This window comes from Thamnophis sirtalis, unplaced genomic scaffold (genome assembly GCF_051295495.1).
Source record: "Thamnophis sirtalis isolate CommonGarterSnake01/CBP01778 unplaced genomic scaffold, rThaSir2_p1.2 scaffold_3, whole genome shotgun sequence".
Classification (NCBI taxonomy): Eukaryota; Metazoa; Chordata; class Lepidosauria; order Squamata; family Natricidae; genus Thamnophis; species Thamnophis sirtalis.
The window spans coordinates 177,414,788-177,431,732 of record NW_028261383.1 but is presented as its reverse complement, the minus strand read 5'-3'; the positions used below and the strand labels follow the sequence as shown (position 1 = coordinate 177,431,732).

Below are 16,945 nucleotides of genomic sequence, written 5' to 3'. Positions count from 1 at the left end.
GTTACTGGGTTATATGGGAAAAGGAAGCTTTTGCTATCAGATAGGCTCTGATGACCTGGCAACATTTCCTAGAAGGGGCAAAACACCCTTTTGAAGTATGGACTGATCATAAAAATGTGGAAGGGTTGAAGACGCCGTGTAAGCTATCACCTAAACAAGTACATTGGGCACAACACTTCAACCATTTCAACTTTACCCTCAAATACATTCCAGGGGGGAAAAAACTTTATGGCTGATGCCTTATCTAGGCTTCCCCAGTACAACAGCTCTAGGCTGAGCGTGGTTCATCCAGTCATCCCAACAAAAAAACTGGCTGCCCCGATGGTTACTAGGAGCCAAGGCCCTGTGAACTTAAATGTCACTACAGATCTAATGAACAAACTCAAGGAGGGCATTGAGTCCGATGACTGATCCAAGAAACATTCAAATGAATGCACCCTGAAAGATGGACTAGCTTGGGTGGGAGCTAAATTGTATGTTCCTACTGACCTGAAACCAGTTGTTCTTCAATGGGCCCACGATTTGAGAATGGCAGGCCATTTTAGATTTGTAAAGACTTTGCATTTGATTAAGATGCAATTTTGGTGGCCTTCATTGAAAAAAGACATTGAATCCTACATAGCCAGTTGCCCCATCTGTGCGGCCGCGAAAAGACCACCGGGGAAGCCCCAAGGTATTCTTCAGAGTGTTGCATGCCATGGGGCGCCATGGAAGGATATATCAATGGACTTCATTGTAGAGTTGCCGTAGAGTCTAGGAAATACCGTGATTTGGGTTATCACCAACCTGTTTTCCAAACAAGTTCATTTTGTGCCTTGTTCCAAAATCCCATCAGCTAAGTTGTTGGCAAAATTGTTTATTTCACATGTATATCGGTTACATGGAGTACCTGAGCACATAATTTTGGATTGGGGGGTCCAATACACCTCCCTCTTTGGGAAGGAGTTCCTGAAGTTCATTGGCTCTGCCCAGAGACTAAGCTCTGCCCACCACCCTCAGACTAATGGGGCTTGCGAACGGACTAACTGTTTTGGAAGAGTACCTCCGGTGTTTCATCAATTATCAACAGGATAATTGGGCTGAACTATTACCACATGCTGAAGTGGCGTACAATAACTCTGGGCATAGCAGTACCAGCAGACCCCTTTTAAAGTTATGTTTGGCCAGGACTTTGTACCGATTCCTGAATTACCTCAGGAGAAACCGCAAATTTTGTCCTTATCTGAGTGGAGTGATCAACTTTGACAGTTTTGGCCCATGATTCGCAAAGCCTTGGAGGCAGCCCACCAGGCTCACAAAAAACAGGCTGATAAGAAGAGGGCTAAGCCGAAAGAATACAAAGTTGAGGATTGGGTGTTTTTGGAAACCACCCAAAAGTCGAAGAGGTTGGGGCCGAAGTATGTAGATCCATTCCCCATTGTGAAAATCATGAATCCTGTATCCGTAAGATTGGGGTTGCCAAAAAAACCTTTGCAGAATTTATCCTGTGTTTCATGTGAACCTATTGAAACCAGAGCATTCTTCTTCCTTTCATCTGCCTCAACCTTCACCTCCGGTCCCTCTTCTTATTGAGGGAGAGCAACATTTAGAAGTTAAAGAAATCTTGGACTCCAGAAAACATAGGGGTCGCATTCAGTATTTGGTCTCCTGGAAACATTTTCCCCCTTCCAGGCTGAATGGGTTGACAAATCTCACATTGGGGTTCCCAGACTTTTGTGGACGTTCTACACCAGTTATCCTGATAAGCCTTGATTTTATAATAGATGTATATGCTATATTGTTATTTTGTATTGTTTTCCCTCTCTCTTTTCCTGCAGGGATGATATCTCTCTCTGAAGGAGGGCCGGATGTCAGCCTCTGTTTTGGGTATTTGCTGATGGCTGCTTTGCTATGCTTGCTTATTATCGGCTACCATAGGAACGGTGGGGGGGGGGGGCGCTGCATAGTATTGGGGAAGGGAACAATATTGTACTGGAGGAGTCTTGTTCTCACCATCTTCTGCGCATGCTGGTGGCTGATGTTTGGACTTGGTCAAGGCCAACCGTCTCACATACCAACTTGATGAGGCTCAAACGTTTACCCAGCACCCTCCCCCCAATTCCCCAACCCAATGTCCAATCTGCAACTCCCTAAGGTGTCATGTGGGGTTCATCCTCAAAAAGCCTCATCAAGTTGGTATGCGAGACTGTTGGCCTTGACCAAGTCCAAACCCAGGCCACCAGCACGTGCAGAAGATGGTGAGAACGAAACTCCCTTCTTCATAACTCCTCCGGCACCAGTACTTCCCCCTCCCAAATACCTCAAGCCCCCCCCCCTCCCCATTTCTATGGCAGCCGATAGCAAGCAAGGAAAGTAGAGGCTGACAGGCAGATCTGACACTTACTTTCTTCAGTGTCAGAACTTTCTTTTTTTTTCTACCCAGGGGCTGTGAAAACTCTCTGGAGATTTTAGAGAACAATAATATTTTAGGAAAACTATAGAGAAGAGACTCAGTTCCCTGACTTTACTCTTGACTTTTTCCCACAGGGCGTAACGGAGGAGTAAAGGATTCGGCTTCTGTTCCAAACAGGAAAGATACCTAATAACACTCTGCCATTCTCTCCACAGGATCCATCCTTACTAAATAACCGGGTGCTTTTGCACCATGCCAAGGCAGGAACGGTCATTGCCCGTCAGGGAGATCAAGTAAGTATTGTAGAAGGCCATACAAGATCGTAAACTAGTGCAAAGTCCGATAATCCGTTTAAGTTCATAAAAGCCAGAGAAGAAACTTAGGTGGAGGCTTGAGAGAGAGAGCCAAGATTTATTCTATGATCATAGGTTAGCCATTGCAAACACACCCAAGAGGGTATGCAGGAAAGAGCTACAAAACCCCTTATATACTTTTTAGAAATGTTATAAAACCATCATCTTACATCTCCCATGACCTCCAGTTCTGGCATCTTTGATTTGCGAGTCCCCTGAACAGGGTAGAGCCTCTTAATTAGCTTCATCAGTGTTATCTCCGTATCTCTTTATTGTGTCTCCCTTTGTTCTCTCAATTGATCCCTTAGCTCTTAGGGGACATCAAAGGTGTGAGCTTTACAGCTCCGTTCTATGTCCGTAGATTAAAGGATATTGATAAGAGTTCAAATAGCAAGGAACATACATGTTAACAAACACCAGTTGTTGCAGAAAGTCTGATGTAGCATATATTTGTCTTATAAATCCAAAAGCATAATGCTAGATATGTACAAGAAATACAAATCTAAAGTTATAAGAACGTACCGGAAACAACCGGCTTCTACTATTTCTAGTATTCCAGTATATTATATTCTGGTATTATTTAGTATATCCTTATTACTCTTCCCCGTCACTAGCTTAGTCAGAGAAAAAACAAATGATAATTGTAGCACCTCTCCTCCCTTCGAAGATCAGAAGAAGATGAAAGGAGCTTAAACAAAAATAGATTTTTCCTGTAATCAGAACCTAAGGTTGGATGGACTTGTGTTCCAGAAGGAAATACTTCTCAAGAAGCATTTCATGTGGATTGAATGTCAGTGTCTATTCTTCTGGGTGGGTTCTTCACACTTCAGATATTTGAAGGTTTCCTTCCACAACGTAGAACCCTCTGCGGCAGCTTTGAATAAGAACCTGGCCACTTTAATTGTGGATGATGAAAGGAGAGGAACGATTTGTCAGGAAAGGAAGAAGGAAAAAGAAAGCGGAGCGCACATTGGCTGCAAAACACTCCTGTTAAAACACTAATTTCCAGCTTTTTAGCAACCCCATCAATTTAGTTTTTAAGCGACCCAAAGTTTTTTAAAGATGTTTCTAAAAGCCCGTTGAAGCTTCAGCTCAATCCTGCTCAAAGGTGACCCAATTCCCTTGGAATGGGCTGCTTACTCTGGTCTTTTTTTGACAGGACGTCAGCTTGCACTTTGTTCTGTGGGGCTGTCTGCATGTTTACCAGCGGATGATTGACAAGGCTGAAGACGTATGCCTCTTCTTGGTGCAACCTGGAGAGATGGTGGGCCAGCTAGCGGTGCTTACTGGAGAGCCATTGATTTTCACCATCAAAGCAAATCGTGATTGTACTTTCCTTAAGATCTCCAAATCTGACTTTTACGAGTGAGTGCCATGTGCACAAATGTTTCTGTTTCTGCCTGGCTCTCTTGCCATCATGCTCTTCCCAATCACTAGCCGTGTTCACATATGGCAACTGCTCCTGTTCTTTTAGTCTGCGCCATTAGCTCTTCCCTGCTGGGAGGCTGGTTGGGCAGTCTCACAGGTAGAGTGGAGAAAAACTGTTTAACTGTTTATTGAATTTATAGGCCACCCAATCCCAAAGGACTCCGGGCGGCTTACAGAAACAGAAGTTAAGAGAAATTAAAAACAGATAAAACACGACAAATTTAAAAGACACGACATGCATCCAATCTAAGCGGGGCTGGACCTCAATCCAGAGGTCAACAGCCCCAGGCCTGCCGGAATAGCCAGGTCTTGATAGCTTTTCGGAAGGCCATGAGAGTGGGTAGGGTCCGGATCTCTGGGGGTAGTTCGTTACATAAAAAAGGAGAGGTTCTGTCTGTGGGTTTATGCTGTCAAGGGCTTTTGTGGCTCTGGTGCAGTTTTCCTCTCTTTCCTTTCTCCGGTGAAAGGAGCTACCTAAAAATAACGCTTATCTTCTTTGATGACTGAATTGTTTGAGGGACTTTTTTTCTCCAGATGTTTCTACCCATCCAGTCTAGTCTGGCAGGATGGGCATACTCTGGGAATGCCAGCTAGCGGAGCCAGGAGGTGTGCCTTTTCCGCCATAGCACCTGCCTTGTGGGACACCCTCCCTCCAGAGATCAGGGTGGCCAAGGCCCCTTTAAGAGCTGGTCATGTGGCCGGGTCTGAGCCCAAGTGTTTGAAAGGTCCCGTCTCCTGGATGTTTTAACATCTGTGAATTGTAATATTTTCCTCAGCTGCTGTATGTATTTTAACTTTTATATTATAATGGAAATTTATTTTTAGTTGGTTTTATGATTGTTCACTGCCCAGAGTCACTTGTTGAATAAAAAAGGAATAAATCAGTAGAAATTAATTGAGCTTTGTCCTGAGATTCACCGTGCTTATTGCTGTGACTCTCAACTAGCAGCATCTTCCCTGAATCCAAATTCGATCTATTTCTTTCTCGATTCTGGCAAAACTGAGACATGAACTGGAACGTCTATATATTGCAAAGGTCTTCCAGTAACTTCTGGCTCCTCCTTAGGATTATGAGGGAACAGCCGAGTGTGGTGCTGAGCGTGGCTCATACGGTGGCAGCCCGCATGTCTCCTTTTGTGCGTCAAATGGACTTTGCTATTGATTGGATGGCAGTAGAGGCTGGGCGAGCACTTTACAGGTAAGACGAAGGAGCTGTTCCCTTGGCTCCATGGTCTCCATTTAATGCCCTTCCTCTGCTAAAGAATCCCCCCTTCAGTTAGATGCACACTGTCCCGTGACATTTGCACAGGAATAACGTGCTTCAAGGCAGGCTTTGCTGCTATTGGAGAAGGGGGAGACAAATAAACGACTCTTCCTTTTTCTCCAGGCAAGGTGACAAGTCTGACTGCACCTACATCGTGCTGAATGGGCGCTTGCGTTCCGTCATCCAGAAGGCCAATGGCAAGAAGGAGCTGGTTGGGGAATATGGGCGTGGGGACCTCATTGGAGTGGTGAGTTCTAAGTGCATTCAGCCCGAATAGGAGTTACATACTTTGTAATTTTAAGAGGATTCATGGACGTAGCGTCAGATTCTTGATCTAGACCAACTGTAGACCAGGTGGCCCTTGCTTAATAACTACTTGCTACTTGAATTTGCAATGGCACTGAGTGAATGGCAGCTACTATTGTTTTTCAGCGTTCTGGCCATGGTCACATGATTGCAGTCTGGGCATTCAGCAACCAGCCTGGATTTCCAATCATTGCAGTATCCCACAGTCTCACGATCATGATTTGTGACTTTCCCTGCCGGCTAAGTCAATAGAGAAGCCAACAAGAATTTGGAAGTTGCAAACACATGAAACGTCCAGTGGAGGCAATCTGAATACCTCTCCACGAAAGTGGAGCCAACGATTGTAGCAAAGATCAAAAAACAAGTGAATGGATGGTCTTTGGAACCTCTCTGAACATGGGAGGACAGGAGATCACCCACATGTGCTCTGGATGACTGTTCCTCACAAGGAGACTCTAAAACGGCAGTTTTCATAATTTTAAGCATTGGGAGAGAAAGGGATTAGCCATCCTGCTTTTAAAGGATACTAGGTTTGCAAGCCTCACTTTCTAAATATTTTTCGAAATTGCCTATTAAGCATCTTAAACCTATTAAGATCTTTGGAGTGATAATTTTGGAAAGTTGCTGGATGAGTTTAGCTTCAGCTCTGAACAAAAGAAAATTAGTTCTAAACTTAAGAAAGAATTTGAATTAAACAGCAAAAACACTAAATAAGATTTTTATCTAAGAAAATGATAAACAAGGAGTCCACATAAAATTGGAATACTGACTTTTATTGTTAAGATTTTGGAATTAACTATAGGTTCTTTTGGGAACCAGATATATTTTGGCTACCTTGGCCTTCCCAAAGTCAACAAAGATAAATAAATTTATAATTTTAAAAACTGGACACTAAATTTTGGGGACTAAAATCTTAGAGGATTAAAGATTCTAAGCAGAAAGAAAAAAAATTATCAAGCTGCTTATTAGTATCAGTTATAAAATGATGCAATACATCAATAACATCATAATATTGTAATTAAAACCCTTAATACAAATTGTATATTTTGAAGCCATGATCATGTTAAATCCTCACTTAACCCAACCCATGTGATTCTCACTTAACAATAGTAACCAGAGACTTCTGGAAGTGCCGCTACTAACCATCATAGTCACATGGCATTGTGCTTTGTGACCACAACACTTAGCGGTAGAAACTCCAGTCCCAATCGTTGTTATTAAGTGAGGACTGTGTATTCATACTTCCAGAAGAGCACGTGGGGTGCTCCTTTTCATGTGGGAAGACCGACGATGTGATTTACCTGCTGTGACTCATTTCTTGTGATACAGGTAGAAGCTCTGACCCATCAAGTACGAGCGACTACCGTCCATGCTGTACGGGACACAGAGTTGGCCAAGTTACCAGAAGGGACCCTCAACAACATCAAAAGACGCTACCCTCAGGTGAAGGCTCGGGGTTCTCCTGTTTTCTATGGGAAGCAAGCTTTGCAGTCCTAGTGTACAACTCATTCCTACGTATAGGATCTCTGTGGCATAATATGTGTATATTTTGGACACACACATGATCAGGTAGAGAAGCTTTATCAGTGTTCAGAAATATTGAGCGTAAAGGAAGATTGTAAAGCTTTATAGGCTATTGATCTGGAACTTGAATATGTAGATAGCTGCTTCACTGCATTATTTGACTTGGCTCACCATGTGTTAATAATGCAAATTATGGCACTGTTAATTTCTTATGCAAACTTTTTGGATAGTCCCAACAAAACAGCATATGTTGTAGGCGCCTAGTTTTTCAAAGTCAGCATGATCAAAACTGATCCGGAAGTGAGCCCTTGAGTGTTGAGTTTTTCTTGTCTGCTGTGAACTGGCTCGATTGCCTTATGAGAAAACGCTAACCTCCACAGTCATCATGTCTTCAAAAGGTTTTCAAATGGAAATCATAACAGAAAATGCTGCTTTTCCACATTGTAGCAAACCATGCTATCTTCTAAACAAGGTAGATTCATTGCTGATAGTACGCTTTTTCTAGAAGGAGTTAGATATACTAGGACAGCGATGGCAAACCTTTTTTGGCTTATGTGCCATAAGCGGGGGTAGCGCAGGGGGTCATGCACGATTGTGCCACACCCATAATGCAATGTGCATCCCCCCCAGTGCGCATGCATGCATGACAGCCACTGCCCCCATTTTTTGCATGCTTTTTTCGCTCTCCCCAGGCTCCAGAGGCTTTATTGGAGCCTGGGGAGGGCGAAAACAGCCTCCTCCCCCCCCCCCCCCCCCGTAGACCCTCCGGAGGCTTCAGGAATTTCCCTGAAGCCTCCTGCGCGCAAAAAAACAGCCCTACAAAGTGACTTCTGATTGTCCGTTGGGTCATTTTTTGTCCTCCAGAGCCTTCAGGGAAGCCTCCAGAAGGTCCCTGAAGGCTCCGGAGGGCTTAAACTGGCCCTACGAGCAAACGGGAAGTCTGTTCCCGAACATTTGGTTTGCCGGTAGGGCTGGCCAGCTAACAGGGCAACGCCTCACGTACCCTGACAAATGGCTCTGCATCCCGGTACTCGGATATCTGGGGAAATAGCAATAGCAGTTAGAGTTATATACCGCTTCATAGGGCTTTCAGCCCCCTCTAAGCGGTTTACAGAGTCAGCATATCGCCCCCCCACAACAATCCGGGTCCTCATTTCACCCACCTCGGAAGGATGGAAGGCTGAGTCAACCCTAAGCCGGTGAGATTTGAACCGCCGAACTGCAGATAGCAGTCAGCTGAAGTGGCCTGCAGTACTGCACCCTAACCACTGCCCCACCTCGGCTCTAGAAATACTTCAGGATATATGTAGAATCGCATTTTAATAGAGAATGGAGGAACTTTTTTAGATGTGAATAGGGAAAAAATCACTTTAAGAAGGCTGGATATTTCACAGACTCAGAAATCGTTGTTTATATGTATTACTGTCCAAATTCTGGGCTCTGGCATCCTCCAATCTTCTAATGCCTTACATAGGTTGTCACCCGCCTTATCCACCTCCTGAGTCAGAAGATCCTGGGGAATCTGCAGCAGTTGCGTGGCTCTTTCCCAGGTAAAAATATCTCACTTCAGGCTGTGCACCAACTTGCTGTCATGTGGCCAGAAAACATCAGGGCTTGAAACAGCATCCTCATGTGACAGAAAGCTATGGAGTTGTGGCTTGGAGTATCTAATGTTCCTTCCAGGTACTTCAGGTACTTGTGTTTCAATGATTATTGTATCTCTCACGTAGGTTCAGGTCTTGGCATGCCCCCCGGTTCAGAACTGAAGAATCCAGCTAGTAATCTCTCAACAGTGGCAGTCCTTCCAGTGTATGATGAGGTACCCATGGCAGCCTTCACCTTGGAACTCAAACATGCTCTGAATGCAATTGGTGAGTTCTTGTTAGTGCTCTCTTTCTTTATGTTGCTTCGTTCTGCTGCTTTTGTCATCATGATTCTTTTTCTTCACAGGCCCAACCCTGCTACTCACCAGTGACATCATCCGTGCTCGTCTTGGGGCTTCAGCATTGGATAGGTGGGTTGGGAACACACATAAGCCTGTAAACAGGAACAGATACTGGAGCATGGAGATGAGATGTACTCTTTTCCCCCAGAGTATCTACTATCTGCCATATATTCTGTTTCAGCCATTCTATCTGTCCATGGTCTCCTGCAGGGAAATACACTGGCATATATTTCCACCAAAGCCTCTAGTGTGCATTGTCATAATGCTAATCATATTGAAGCTAAATATAGATATAAACGTTGTGAGTGTCATTTATTCCCAAGGAAAAAGGTTAAGATGATTTGAAACAAGCCAGTCTTCATCTTTTTAAAAAAATGCCCATCGTCAAGAAAAAGGAACAGGAAGGTGGGGCTGACGTTGCAGTGACATGATGCATCTCCACTGGGCTCCATGGAATCGTGCCAAATTCGACCTGCTAGGACAGTGACGGTGAGCCTTTTTGGCACTGAGTGCCAAAGGAAACGATACGCGCTCGTCAGGACCACACTCTAGAAAAGCCGAACTGCTTGGTTCTAGTGCGCATGTGCACCCGATGATTAGCTGGCCCATGCGCAGGCTGGTTTTCAGCAGTGCCATGCACGCAAAGAGATTGAGCTCCAGAAAAGCCAAAATTCTGGGTTCTCCGGAGTAGTTTGTGGGAGGGTTCAGGAATGGGATATTATCACATCCAATCTGCGCAGAGACTGAATTAGAATTGAAGCCACACCTCTCTACTTCCTCTGCCTGGCTCCAGTTTAAACTCAGTCTCGGCCTAAGACATTTTTTTCACTTGGCTCCTAAATTCCTTTTGAATTCCTTTCTATCCTATTCCTGCACCTTCCAACCTCCTCTCGTCTCCTTAGTTGCTTGTGCCTAGTGTAAGCTGGATCTTGCCAGCAAGTCAGGGACTGACCGGTACCACTGGGTGGTGTTTTTTCAGGCTCCCAGAAGCTGCGCGCCACGGGGTGCCCCATGAGTAGTAGGTGCAGCAACCCCATCACATCTGGGAGTTGCAGGGACCCTGCCGGTTGGAGGGAGCTTCCTGCGGTCCCAGAGCGAGCCGAACCACGTGGAGGCACTGGCATTCGGACTGTGGAGCCATTTTGAAGTGTGGGCAGAAAAAGATTTTAAAAAATCAAATGGAACTAATAAAACATAAAATAAATCCACTAGGTAAAGAAGAATTGACACAAAAAGTCAAAAATGCTAAACATAATTTTTTTGAAAATGTGAACAAACCAGGGAGAAGAAATTGATACATAGACTGGTGGTGAGAAAAGAACCTTAAATGAGGACAAAAATAATAATAATTCAAGACTATTATGAAAAGCTGTATGAACAAGATAAAGTTTCAGAAGAAAATTAAACAATATTTGGAAAAAGCGGAATTACCTAACGTACCAGAAACAGTGAAAGCTATCTTAAATGAACGAATATCAGTGATGGAACTGTCAGAAGCGATTAAGAGATAAAAGAGTAATAAAACACCAGGACCAAATGGACGACCAGCAGAATTTTATAAATATTGACAAGATACCCTATGCCCATCAATGTTGGAAGTCTATAATGAAGTATTGATTTGGTACGAAGGTACCAAATTCATGGATAGGGTTAGGATTAGGGTTAGGATACACTTTTCAGCGGACATGTCAAAACGCAGAGAAAATTGGAGAAAAATACATACATGGCTGGAAAAAATGATAAAATAGCATATAGATTTGAAACCAGCGACATTTTTGTTGGGCATTTTACCAGACAAATATAACAAAGGGAATGTATATTTGACTTTACATGTATTGACTGCAGCTAGAATAGTATTTGCGCAACAGTGAAAAAGTGAAGAGATCCTAACAGATGAAAATGTGATTAAAAAAATATTAGAATATGCAGAAATGGATAAAAAAAACACAGTTAAGGAAAAGAAAGAAGTTGAATATTTTTCAGCTTGGGACTTATTTTATCAATGGTTAGCAGACAAAAACAGGAGCTAAAACATGGAAATATATAGAAGGATCAGTGATATACGATAGATATGTTAACCTGGTTAAACAAATATTCATGAGCCAAGGTGGTGCAGTAGTTAGAGTGAAATACTCGGCAGTTCAAATCTCACCGGCTCAAGGTTGACTCAGCCGTCCATCCTTCCGAGGTGGATAAAAAGAGGACCCAGATTTGTTGGGAGCAATATGCTGACTTTGTAAACCGCTTAGAGGAAGCTGTAAAAGCACTTTGAAGCGGTGTATAATAAGTGCTATTGCTGCTATTATGGTTATTATTAATATTATAATTGATACTAATGCAATGAATATTGTTTTAAACACTTTGATTATAATTTCATAAAATAATTTGTACCCAGACAACACACTGTTCAATTGGAATTTTTGTATATTATAAGACAAAAACATTACAAAAAAAGAAAGAAAAAGGTACAACAGGAAATAGCATTTATCCCTTTAAAGCATGGGCGTCAATTTCACATCGTCACATGACATATCATGACTTTGGGCGTGGCCAGTGCACGAGGCATCCGGCCCTTTAGATCCAGTCTTGGGCAGTGCTGGATTTCTCGAAGAAGAAAGATGGTTGACTAGAATCCTGTAAAGATGGAAGTTGATTTTGGCTTTGGTTTCTCTGGCCCTTTCTACCCGCTTTCCCTTCTTCCGGACTGAGACATCTTTCTTCTGCCTTTCTTCCCTTCCAGCATCCATGAATATCGGCTCTCTGGCTGGCTGGCTCAGCAAGAGGACATTCATCGCATTGTTTTGTATCAGACGGATTACACCTTGACTCCTTGGACAGTGCGTTGCATCCGGCAGGCTGACTGCATTCTCATTGTGGGCCTGGGGGACCAAGAGCCCATGCTGGGGGAGGTAAACGGCCCATCTTGACCCTAAAGAAGTGCAATTGCTCTAGTTGAGCAGGTAGATCAGTTAGCCTGAGTGGGCAGAGGGGTGTTTGATGGATGGCTTCCATTGTGCAAATCCACATCCTGCTGCGTAGAGCCTGAAATGGATTTCAGTAGGATCAAAGAGCATCTGTTACTAGTCTGTCAATGTTGCTTCTCTCGCTAATTGATTGTCTTCCCTGTTCAAAGAATAGACTTGGTTTTTGGCTCTCTCTTGGATCTGGCTCCATAGGAAACACGAAGGGGCAATAACAGAATCAGTCAAAGATGGTAATGAATGTGATTGGCTTCTCCTTTCTCCCTCCGCTCTCAGCTGGAGCAGATGCTGGAGAACACAGCAGTGCGGGCCCTAAAGCAGCTTATCCTCCTGCACCGTGAAGACGGCCCCAGCCCTGCCCGCACAGTGGAGTGGCTCAACATGCGCAGCTGGTGTTCAGGGCATCTACACATCAAGTGCCCCCGCAGGGTGTTTTCTCGACGCAGTCCCAACAAGCTGGTACCTCTATTCTGTTTGTTCACCACTGCATCTTGTTCTGGGCTCCCTCTTGTCTTAATCAGGCCCGTCTCTTTTGCTTTGGTGGAGAAAGTGGTAAGGCCGAACGGCACTTTTCTTGAGGATGTGGATTCCCCTATAGCTTTTCTGAACAGTAAGCTTCCTTCCCCTCAGGAACCCCTGAGCAGTGGTGGGCTTCAAATTTTTTTAGATCCTCTTCTGTAGGTGTGGCCTGCTTTGTGGGAGTGGCTTGCCTGCCATGTGACTGGGTGGGAGTGGCTTGGCAGTCATGTGACTGGGTGGGCATGACCAACTTGTAAAATCTGGTGGAACTCACTTAACAACGCTCTTGCTTAGCAACCAAAATGTTGGCTCAGAAACTCTGGCATTTGAAGCACGCAAGTCTTAAAGCTGTCAAGTTACAAGACCCTTGCACCCCTAACCCTTTAGGGAAAAAAAACCCCAGGGGTGTTCAAACTTGACAGCTTTAAGACCTGTGGACTTCAACTCCCAGAATTCCTCCTCTCGCTCTTCATCTTGATGATGGGCGGGGGGGAGGGAGACAGCTGGAACCGGTTCTAAACGGCACTGTGGATTTGTGGAACCTCTTCTATAGAAGAGGTTAGAACTGGCAGGAACCCAGCCCTGATCCTCCTGAGTCAATATTTCATACTTCAGGTTTTTCCCCACTCCTTTCTTTGGTCTGCATCACTTTGAAGACAAAGACCAGCAAGTTGCTGCACAGGCCCTTCGGGGCCCCCCTTCCAAGAAGGGTCCAAAGCCTAGTTGACTTTCTCTTTGTAGAGGGGAAAAGTTGATAAATGGGAACAGGTGAATTTACACAACTTCCTCCTGTGGGTTCTTCTTTTTTTTTGAGCTGGTGAAAACAGTCTTACTCTTTCTCTCCTTCTCCATCCTTTACTACAGAGAGAGATGTATGGGAAAGTCTTTGAAAAGAACGCAGATCGACACAGTGACTTCTCCCGTCTGGCACGAGTCCTGACAGGCAACACCATTGCTCTGGTTCTGGGTGGTGGTGGAGCCAGGTAAGATGCCTAAAAACATTAGGGAATATGTTTGCTTGGCATCAAGAGGGCCAGGAGGACTTTCAGGGCAACAATGCATCAAAACTAGGGAATCAGCATCTCCCAAAGGCAAGAAGGGTGTGGCTCCCCCCCCCCAACTGCCCCCATGGCCTAATTCTGCTGGACCCCACTATTCTCCCCATCTGGATTTTAGAGAAGTTAGGAGGTCTATACTACACTTTTGACTGGCACTGCTAGCCGATCTATGTTTACTACCACCACCATACTTTTTAACCACTCTCATCTTTGTCTCCTCCCTGACAGGAGAGGCATGAAAAATCCACCCTCGTTCTCATGAGGTGGTGAGGACCGCCATTGGGAGGCACATTTGCTTCAAGCATGCTCCTTCTCTTTCTCACAGGGGCTGCTCTCACATTGGAGTGATCAAAGCCATGGAGGAAGCTGGTCTCCCTATCGATCTAATTGGCGGCACCTCAATTGGCTCCTTCATAGGGGCCCTTTATGCAGAGGAGAGGAGTGCGGTGCGCACAAAGCAGCGTGCCAGAGAGTGGGCAAAGGTGAGCAAATATCCAAGTCTGGAAGGAAAGTAGGCAGGGAAATAGCAATGCTGAGAGAAACAGCAAAGAGGGAAGCTATTGAAGCTGTAGCCTTCTAAATACTTGGATGGTTTGCATCCCAAAGATCTCACCTAAACTTCCTTCTGAACAGATGAGGGTAGATTTGTTTACTAAAATACATGATCCCAACCTTTGGCAGCTGTGAGAAAAGGGCCTGGGGTTCTTTATAGCAATTTCAGTCTGGAGTACGGTGCAGAGGAGCTGAAACGTCACAGACCAGATAAAAGAAGTTAAATGAGATGGCAGAGTAGCTGCCTTTGATTTTTTTTTCCGACTTAGCCTCCCTAAGTGCCAGAAAGTCATAGATTATTTTAAAAGAGGGATTGTTTTATGCAGAAGTGTTTCAGGGATGCAGGAAGTGCTATAAAATGCAACCTTATCATTTAGGGACCCAGAATTTTCAGCAGCTGTTTCCAGTGGGGGGGGACAAGGGAAATAGAGGGACTGTGGATTGGAGGCCTAATGCATCCACGCACAGAAAATCCTATCACCATCCTTCAGCTGTTCAGCACTAAATTACAATGCAGGATCACTGGATGCTCCACGTCCAACGAAAAGGGATTGTTCAGACTAAACCACGAATTACCTATTTTGGCTGAAGGACTCGGCATGTTTTGGAGCTCCTGCAGAAGAAATGCACTGTGATCCCCAGACTTTTGGGAGTCAAGCCAAATTTTTACAGCTGAAGGAAAGTAGATAAATAGGCCTTTTGCTTGAATGTGTTAATCCAACATCAGTTTTTTTTTTAAATAAAAGTAGTTAACTATAATGGGTGCAGATACGTCACACACCCAGCACTCTCTAATCCCCTCCCCATTTCTGTTTTCTGCTTATTATAATGAATGCCCTTCCTCCTTTGCTGCGGCCTGCATTACATTTGTTCAGGCCATTTGGGAAGGAATTGCTTTCTCTCTAACCAAGATCGCTGTCTTTATTCTTCCCCTGGTTCCCAGAAAGGCCGTGATGCAGCGGTCTTGGGTGTTTCGTGGCTTGTTTCCTGCCTCATGCCCTCATTTATCCTTTCTACAGAGTATGAATTCAGTGTTTGCGACTGTGCTGGATCTCACCTACCCCATCACCTCCATGTTCTCTGGCTCTGCCTTCAACACCAGCATTCACAAGGTGTTCCGGGATAAACAGATTGAGGTATCCTTTTCTCAGCAACACAAGAATGAGCTGCAAAGTGCTGAAGGCCTTTTTCATCCACTCGCTGCACAAAATCCATCACATTGAAAGATTTTCACCTAAGAGCCATAGGGCAGCTGTGTGAAAAAGTCCTGCTCACTTTACAATATAGCAATAGCAATAGCAGTTAGACTTATATACCGCTTCATAGGGCTTTCAGCCCTCTCTAAGCGGTTTAGAGAGTCAGCATATCGCCCCCAACAACAATCCGGGTCCTCATTTCACCCACCTCGGGAGGATGGAAGGCTGAGTCAACCCTGAGCCAGTGAGATTAGAACGGCTGAACTGCAGTCAGCTGAAGTAGCCTGCAGTGCTGCATTTAACAACCACTGCGCCACCTCGGCTTTACAGTTTATGGTTTATGACATTTTTTTGGATAGGCCATTGATTTTATGATATTTTATGCTAACTGCTATGCAAATATTGTTATATTTAAATAAATACTGGTGGTTTTTAAGTGAAAAGCATCAGCTTTTTGCAATTTGGTGCTGTTTGGATGGGGATTGTGAATTTTCTTGCATGTTTACAATGACTATGAAAACAGATTAACTGATGCATACCCAGTGGCATACATGTTGCAATTACCAAGGCCGATGCTAGTGTTTTGTTAACATTTTTATTGTTTGTGGCCCTGAAAAGGACCGTTTAGGTAACCAAACATGGTTACTAATATGAAATTGGCCAGCCCTGATTGCTTAACACCAGGCGGCATCGCTTCGGCATAGACTGTATAAGCCTTTGCACGTGATCTTTGGTGACAGTGTGGTGCCAGGTTGCAATAATGGATTCAGTCAGCTCCTGCGTAGTCTTTGGATGCTTCCTGCTTATTTCGTAACCAATCTTGGCCCACAAGTTCTCAATTGGGTTCAAATCCGGGCTCTGAGCTGGCCAATCCAGGAGTCGAACACCAGGCTTCTTCTTCATCCACTGCTGGACGGACTTGGCTCGATGACAAGGAGTGTTGTCATCCTGGAAGTGAAAGTCCTTCCCTACAAGTTGCTGAAGGAAGCCTGGTCTTTTCCAGGACTTCAACACACTGCTTGGAATTCCTGATTCCCTGCACGATTCATATCCAACCAATACCAGGAGCAGCGATGCAGCCCCAGATCATCACGTGCAATGGCTGCTTCTCACAATGAGCGTCTGTGAGCGAGCCCTGCAGCCTTTGAGCCCTCTGGCATGCAGTCTGCGCCGCACTGTGCTTGTGCACACTTTTACATCACATGTTTCACCCCAAATTCTTGTAATCTCCGGTGAGTTTCCTGTCAGCCATCGAAATGGGTTGCAGAGCCCGATATTGCCGTATTGTCGGCTTTCTTGGTCTTCCAGAGCGGAGCCTGTCATCAACTGAGCCAGTTATTTGGTATTTTTCAACCACTCTGTGCTCGCTGTGGTGCGATGGCCTTTCACTCTCCTGGCAATTTCCATACAGGAGTAACTCTCTTCAT

The 16,945-nt window shown here is 44.6% G+C and overlaps 1 protein-coding gene across 1 annotated transcript in view; it reads left to right on the top strand.

The window, feature by feature from the left end:
* The window catches only part of PNPLA6 (patatin like domain 6, lysophospholipase), a 56,262-nt gene that overhangs the window by 24,948 nt on the left and 14,369 nt on the right, over positions 1-16,945 (top strand). The window contains exons 15-27 of the mRNA XM_014052653.2: positions 2,608-2,685; positions 3,905-4,110; positions 5,240-5,371; positions 5,561-5,684; positions 7,073-7,186; positions 8,742-8,817; positions 8,998-9,138; positions 9,218-9,281; positions 11,953-12,121; positions 12,470-12,652; positions 13,577-13,695; positions 14,096-14,252; positions 15,342-15,458. Of these exons, the coding sequence (XP_013908128.2) occupies positions 2,608-2,685; positions 3,905-4,110; positions 5,240-5,371; positions 5,561-5,684; positions 7,073-7,186; positions 8,742-8,817; positions 8,998-9,138; positions 9,218-9,281; positions 11,953-12,121; positions 12,470-12,652; positions 13,577-13,695; positions 14,096-14,252; positions 15,342-15,458 (1,680 nt within the window). The remainder of the gene's footprint in view (positions 1-2,607; positions 2,686-3,904; positions 4,111-5,239; positions 5,372-5,560; positions 5,685-7,072; positions 7,187-8,741; positions 8,818-8,997; positions 9,139-9,217; positions 9,282-11,952; positions 12,122-12,469; positions 12,653-13,576; positions 13,696-14,095; positions 14,253-15,341; positions 15,459-16,945) is intronic.